Source organism: Solanum tuberosum, unplaced genomic scaffold, assembly GCF_000226075.1.
Source record: "Solanum tuberosum cultivar DM 1-3 516 R44 unplaced genomic scaffold, SolTub_3.0 scf00065, whole genome shotgun sequence".
NCBI lineage: Eukaryota > Viridiplantae > Streptophyta > Magnoliopsida > Solanales > Solanaceae > Solanum > Solanum tuberosum.
Genome location: NW_006238992.1, coordinates 448,603 through 456,152, shown reverse-complemented (window position 1 = coordinate 456,152; position 7,550 = coordinate 448,603). Strand labels below are relative to the sequence as shown.

At 35.9% G+C, this 7,550-nt stretch overlaps 1 protein-coding gene across 1 annotated transcript in view; it reads right to left on the bottom strand.

Annotated features, from left to right (window-relative positions):
• Positions 1–2,579: 2,579 nt before the first annotated feature.
• Positions 2,580–7,550, bottom strand: part of LOC102596968 (single-stranded DNA-binding protein, mitochondrial) — a 9,442-nt gene continuing 4,471 nt past the window's right edge. The window contains exons 2-4 of the mRNA XM_006345274.2: positions 4,831–5,057; positions 4,177–4,277; positions 2,580–2,832 (exon numbers count right to left, since the gene is read on the bottom strand). Coding sequence (XP_006345336.1) covers positions 2,750–2,832; positions 4,177–4,277; positions 4,831–5,057 — 411 coding nt within the window. The 3' untranslated portion in view covers positions 2,580–2,749. The remainder of the gene's footprint in view (positions 2,833–4,176; positions 4,278–4,830; positions 5,058–7,550) is intronic.

Sequence of the window (7,550 nt, the reverse complement as noted above, 5' to 3'; positions counted from 1 at the left end):
GTTACAATATAAAGGTAAATTATCATAAACAAATTCCTAAAAAACCTCTTGAATCTTACCGGTCTTCTCGTCCAAATACTGGAGACGCATCCTCTTAGGCAGCTTGTCCATAAGATCGAATATCACCTTCACCCTAGCAGTCTAGGCCTTGTCTTGTCTTGTGTTGCCTTGTCGATAGTTATTGGCCTTCCAACTGCCGATGCCATCGACAACAAGGATCTCTTGGCAAATAAATCTGGTGATAATCAAGGCAATGAAATCCACACCGTGGCCATTGAAGTTTCTTCTCTTGAATTGAAATCTATTGTCCAAGAAAATACCCTATAAAGATGTTGTTCTCCATTAAAAGGCAAAACGCTTACCGATTTTGATAGATTAACCACATAATCTTCATATTGGTTTATCCTTAGCAGAATATGTCTACGAGCAAGTAAATCAACTAAACAGTTTCCTTTGATGCCCAAGTGTTTAGGTAAAACTGTTCGCAAATCCTTCACTTCTAGTGTATCAGATGAGAACTTAATAATTACAGCTTGATGTAATCCTTCTTCCTGTGCGAAAGCCTATCGTTCTCCCTTTGTGAATTGAATTGTAGGCTCTCCATGTACATATTGAATCTGTTTCAACTGATTTTTTGTCAAATTTAGGCAGCCTGATTTGTGGTTAATCGAGTAGCAAAGGATGTTTGTTGATTAAGATTAGGGTTTGTCTCTCCTTCAACCAAAGGCCGGGGAGAGATGTGCGCAGACATGGCTGCTGCTGGGGTTTAGGGTCAGTTTCTCGTCAACAGAGAACATAACATGTGACTCAATCTCTAATAAGTTTAACAAGTTGATAATGTATTAAGCTGAAAAAGAACCTATATATAATTGATAAGGCAGTGAAATAAAGCATGATATCAAACATCTTATACCACATGTCCAAATAAGCGCATAAATTAACTAAAATGGAAAAATGATGTTGGTAATTTACTAGAAACCTAAGTTAGAATATCAAGTTGAAGGAACAAACTTTGTACTTTTCAAAAGGAGGTTATTTACATGCATGTAGATGCTTTAGGCAAAAAATAATGAAAAGATATGCATTCACGTAAGTAGATGATACCTATTTTTGACTATTGATTTATTTTAAAACGTTTTTGGCCTAAAAGTGAGTGCTTAAAATCACTTTATAACTTTTTCAAATACCTTTAAAAAAAAATTAAATTTTTTTTTATTTAAAAAGCAAAAACACTTAACAATAAGTTAATTCAAGTGGATACTATGGCTAGAGTATGCTCTGTGACGGATCATTCGTTCTATTCCTCTGTGATTTCCCTGACCACTTGTTCATTGTAAGAATCAAATCAATACTAATGTTCTCAAAAAAAAAAATCAATACTAAGAATGATAATAATGTTGAATATTTGTTTAACAGAAAATATTCCCCATATATTATTGAAAATAGTTTAAATATACCCCTCCTATTATACTTTCGGCTAAATATACCCTTATATCTAATAGAGAGACACGTGAACGACTAAGATTAAAAGAGTCCATTCAATTTAAAATCGATTCAATCTGATATAACCCGCCCCAATAATTCATGGTGTTCAAGCTTGCTGCGTTTCTTGTGCAAGCAGCTTGCTGTTCTAATGACCTGCAAATGATATTAGAGTATTTTGGTTTTTTCCAACTCTTCAGTTTTGTTGTTTCAAATGGAATTGTTAATTGTGCATACGTATAGCTAGCTGCCTTTCAGATGTTGTATTAATTAATACTTATTAGACTTATTTTAGCATGATTTAATGCTTTTAAACTATAATCATTTTCATTATGATTTTTTAATTTGTAATATTTATTTCATTATTATTTGTTGTTGAATATTTTAGTATTATCACTCATCTTATATTTTGTGTTATTTTCTTAAGAAACACCTTAGAAGTTAGATAGTTGTATTTTATAGGACTAAAGAAATATTTGGAGTACCAAGTTAATTGTATGTTTGTATGGATACTTTACCAAAAAAACTTTAAAAAATCAGAAAAACACAAAAAAAATCTAAATTTTATCAGTTTGGTTTGATTTATAAATTTAAAAATTCGACATAATTAGTTTGATTCGATATTTGAAAAATCCGAACCAACGCTGTCATATACATAGTACACCCCTAATTGAAGGGTCAATTAAGTCCTAAGATGATTGAATTTGACTATCCTAAAAACTGCTTAAAGATAATTCACATCCAACCACAAAAAACAAGAAATCCAAAAAAAATCCGAGATTGAAAAATCCAACTTCATTAATTTGATTTGATTTATAAATTTATAAGTGAATTGCTTTTACCATGATTTATGACAGATCCTACTACACGAAGGCTATTTTTTGGTGAATCTTAATGAGTTTTATTTTATCGAGGCGATATCATAATACAAATAAAATGTTGCTGACTTATTTTCGATGGCCATCTCAACTTGGAGAAAGAGACAACACTATCGTAGGCATCAGTAGCTCTCTTGTAAGATGCCCTCCAAAAAGCAAAACCACAGTCACCAGACACTCGAAAAGAACTGAGTCGTCACTGGAAGAGACAACGAGGGGTGTCACAGTTCAAAGCTTATATGAATAACTTAACCAGTAGGACAGGTGACAAATTATCAGAATACAACCACTCCTAGGATTAATGTGAGGAAAATGATAAAGACAACTCGACAACAATACATCGACGTTAAGATTCAGTTGCTGTCATTGCAAGCCTGTCCGTCCCACTCTTAGTAATAACCAACCCCTTTGATTTCTGCTTGTGATTGCTGTGGGCCTTCATTCCCTCCATTCCCAAGGAAAACCAGACGACCTGCAATGCCCGGGGAATTAGGATTCATAAAGGTTCTTCTTGATGGACAATAAACAACTTTGTAATCTTCCTGTACCTATTGCTCATCATGCATCACTACAGGTATTAATAAGCCACAAGATTACAAGTACAAATGAGCTAGAATATCATACCACCCATGCTTTAGAACGAAAAACTTTCTCCAGTTAAAATGATAGCACACATGCTCTGATCATAGAGTTGGTGCCTCCATTAGCGGGTACCATGAGATTTCAGAAACAATTCCTTATTTATCAAGACACAACTTAGTTTTTACTTGCATATCAATGAATTCTAGGTGGTTTCAGAATCCAGTGCAAGATGCATCTATTGTTTGCTTTGAAGCTCTTCAAAATTGGCTTTTCATTCAAGTATAGCACCTAGGTACTTTTCACCTGAAGCACATAAATTTGAGTTCTACAGGTCATCTTCAAAGTTCAACTAAAAGGGTTGCTATGATAGAAGATGGAAAAAAGAGATCAACTCATAATGCAATTTGCTGACTTGAAAGGTTACTGCAGCAACTAACCCAGCCTTCAAAAGAAGCAGTTGCTCAGAGGGTCACACAAGCACGGTAACCTAGACACTAGAATATATGTATATTTCCAACCTAGTATGACCAAAGAGAGTATACAATTTCTAGTCAAGGCTAAACACGTATATAGACAAAGAAAGCACAAGACTCATTTCTGATGGCATACTAGAGAACAAAATAAAAGCTATGCATAGGGCTGAAATAGAAAACAGAATTTAAAACCTATGTTGCTTGTACGCTTCAAAAATGTTAATGGGTGTGTTGGATTCTCCAAAAGTAGCGTATTTCTGGAGAATCCAACACGGGTGCAGAATTAAAAGTGAAGAGACTGTGCAACTTAGTTTAAAAACTACATGCAGGAAAATGCAAGAGAAACTAACTGTAGTGAAGTAGAAAATAAGCATGATGCAGAAATAGATTTAGAAATTAAAGGCATAATACATAAATATGCCCTTTAACTTGACTTTTCAACTCACATTTATGCCCTCCAACTTTGAGTGCCCACAAGTAGACACTTAAACTTGTATAAAGTTGAACAAATAAACACACACGTCTTGCGTGGCATTCTACATGACAATTTCCGTCCTACGTGATCCTACGTGTCTACTTGTTCAACTTTACACAAGTTTAAGTGCCTACTTGTGCACACCCAAAGATGGAGGGCATAAATGTGAATGAGGCCAAGTTAAAGGGCAATTTATGCATTATGCCAAAATTAAAACTATATGCACAAAAGTGAAAAAGCAACTAAACTTCACTGAAGAAGTAGAAAAAACAAAGTAGCAAATTACCATTTTTTCGTATAGCAATCTCTCGTATGCGCCGTACGAGACCAGTGATAGGATCAGTGAAGATTTTTGTTTCAAGATTACCCTCCACATACAAGATTGAACTACAATTTGCAGTGCATCAAACAATTATCAGAAGGTTAGATCATTTGAAAGGAGATGAGCAAAAGTATGAAAATACAGATCAACAGAAAGTAAGCATTCAGTAAAAAATGCACAACAAGTTTTCACCAGATAGCCAAATTCAATCGCTTTTCCCTTCCTGGGAGGAAAATGGCCCTCAAATTTGGCTGAAAAATTAGCAATTAGTTATACATTTTTTAAAAAGATTGTGTTGTATAACACTGAACTATTCTTTTAGGGATGTACTGAAATTTTCTTTTGGGATTCTTATGATTTAGGTAAAAGCGAGAGCAGCGAATAAGCCAATTTTTTTATTGCAACTCATTAAAGGCTTAACCTTCAAGCAGGCTATTATATTGACTTCACAACAAATAAAATTAAAAGTGGCTAGATTAACACAACCTTCGTCAGGTTGAATTTTTTAAGTAAACAATGATAAGCATTAGCTAACACAGGAAATCACAGGCATAAATGAATGGCATAAGACCAAATTTAACTTAAACAGTAACGAGATGGAGGAAACCGGAAGCATACCCAGGAACAATACTCTTCACGGCCATTTCCCCCAACCTCTCTGGATAGACCGAGACTCTGTGCCACTGAACCGCACACCTATTGGCATATTCTCCTGGCTCTTCATTATCAAACGGCCTCCTGTTGTTCCGAATTCCACCTGTTCCAAGGGATAGCAGAGTCACTGTCCTCCCACTTTTCAACCTCTTTTGTATAGGTATCTGGCCAACTTGACCAACCATGATTGCCTGTCCCCGATTCCACATAAAAACATCAAACCAACGTATATTTGTGGAGTTAATATAATTATGACTATGATTGTTGCGTCTTCTATTTTTCTTCGCTTAGTGGGATAGAAAGTAAGTATTGCAGCTATACCAATTTCTCTCTAAATACTGGAAAGACCATAATTTTCACACTGCTAATTCAAAAACAACTCAATCAATCAATCAACCATTCCCTAATCCCAATTTCAGCTAGGGGTACACTAGATGAATCTTATATATCCAATCTTCTCTATTCAGATCCATTTTGTTTCAATACTAAATAATTCCGCTAAAATGCCAAAAGCAAAAAAATAACAACAAATCCCCACTCAATCACCAAAAGATTTACAATGTATATATGCATGAACTCTATTGGTGCATTTACATATTATAAAATACAGACACACAAACTACTATGAACTGTCAGGATCATATCTTTGTGAATTGTAACATGCAAAACAGTGTCTTAATCTATTAAATGCCAACAACCATGATTAGCTATATGAATCCTCACAACCATGATTCTCCATTTAAATTCATATTATACCAACATTATGTAGAATAAAAATAAAAGAACCAAAAGAATAACAAATAAAGAGTGATATGAGTTAACTACATTTTTTACTAAAATAAACATCTCTGAAAGGGCTAATAGACTCAAAGAAAGCATAGGACCTAAAGTAAACATACTGACATGACTAAAACATATAACACCTATATAGATCCTTTTTTATTTCTTTAATAATTGAGACATCCCTGAGGGCCAGTGGCTCACAGTCCAAAACTCGGTAGATAATAGACCCACCCCTCAACTTAAATGCCAGGCTTTTGTCTGCAGTAAAATTCGAACCCCTGACGTGCGCCGAACCCACAGATCACAAATTACATTTTACCACTAGACCAAGGCCCAAGGGCATATCACCTATATAAATCCTTTTCATTGTACCTATCTTTCGCTAAGTTTGCATGGTACTAAGAAATTGCAGTATTACGAGATAACTCCTTCCATGTGATTTTAATTCTGCCTCGGCCTTTTAACACATTCACTCACCATGGTTTCACGCCTATGAATTGTTGCATTTGGAGATCAACGCAGGACATGACCAAACCATCCCAATAGACCTTTTCTTATTTTATCCTCAATGTGTGCTACTTGCACCTTCTGTCAAACATTGTCATTTTTAATCTTGTCTAATCTTGTATGAGCATATTTACATCTTAATATTTGCATCTTTGCGAGACTCATATTGTAGACGTGGAGGACTTTAATGCCCAACAGTCACTTCCATATAATATTGTTGGTCTCATAACTGATCTATAGAACTTACTTGTTACTTTGGTAGGCATCATTTTATCACGACATTCTAACAACACTCTTAGCAATACTTCTCCATTTCAATCATCCGATTTTGATTCTATGTGTCATATTTATCTTCATCTATCATTCCATTTTCCTAATATATAATGAGTCTAGATATCTGATTTCTATGCATTGAGACACCAAGATCCTGCCTTATCTCACCTCAACTTCACTGTTCTTAACTTCTTATCCTGACTTAAGTTGTCGTGAATATATCCAGTCTTACTCCTACATATCCTCACACCCTTATTTTCTCCATAGTTTAAACTTTTGGTTAACTCCCTCATTGATTTCGTTAATTAGAATAAAGCAGCTAGTTGCATTAGGGAAGTTGCTTCTAAGATGCTAGGGGTGTCTAGGGGTAAATTTGGAGGACATAAAGGAGATTGGTGGTGGAATGGGGAAGTCCAAGGTAAAGTGGAAGCGAAGAAGGCTGCATACACAAAATTGGCGGAGTGCGTAGACGAGGAAGAGAAGCGGACGCTTAAGAAAGTCTATAAGACGACAAAGACAGAAGCTAAGTTAGCTGTTTCGAAGGCGAAGACGGCAGCTTTCGAACGCTTGTATGTCGAGTTGGGGGACAAAGGTGGGGATAAGAAGTTGTATAGGCTCGCAAAAGCAAGAGAGAGGAAGGCGCGCGACTTGGACCAAGTGAAGTGTATCAAAGATGAGGAAGGCAAAATACTGGTGGAAGAGACCTCTATCAAGCAAAGATGGCGAAGCTACTTTCACAAACTTTTAAATGAAAAAGGGGAAGCGGACATTGTGTTGGGTGATTTGGCACACTCTGAAAGACTTCGGGATTTTGGATACTGTAGGTGCGTTACGCCCGAGGAGGTTATACGGGCTATTAGTAGGATGAGCAGGGGAAGAGCGACCGGACCCGATGAGATTCCGGTAGAATTTTGGAAGAACATGGACAAGGCAGGCATAGAGTGGTTAACTGGGCTGTTTAATGTTATCTTTAAGACAGCAAAAATGCCTGAAGAATGGAGGTGGAGTACAATGGTCCCGTTGTATAAAAACAAGGGTGATATCCAAAACTGTAACAATTACAGGGGTATCAAATTGTTGAGCCATACTATGAAGATTTGGGAGAGAGTGGTGGAGATGAG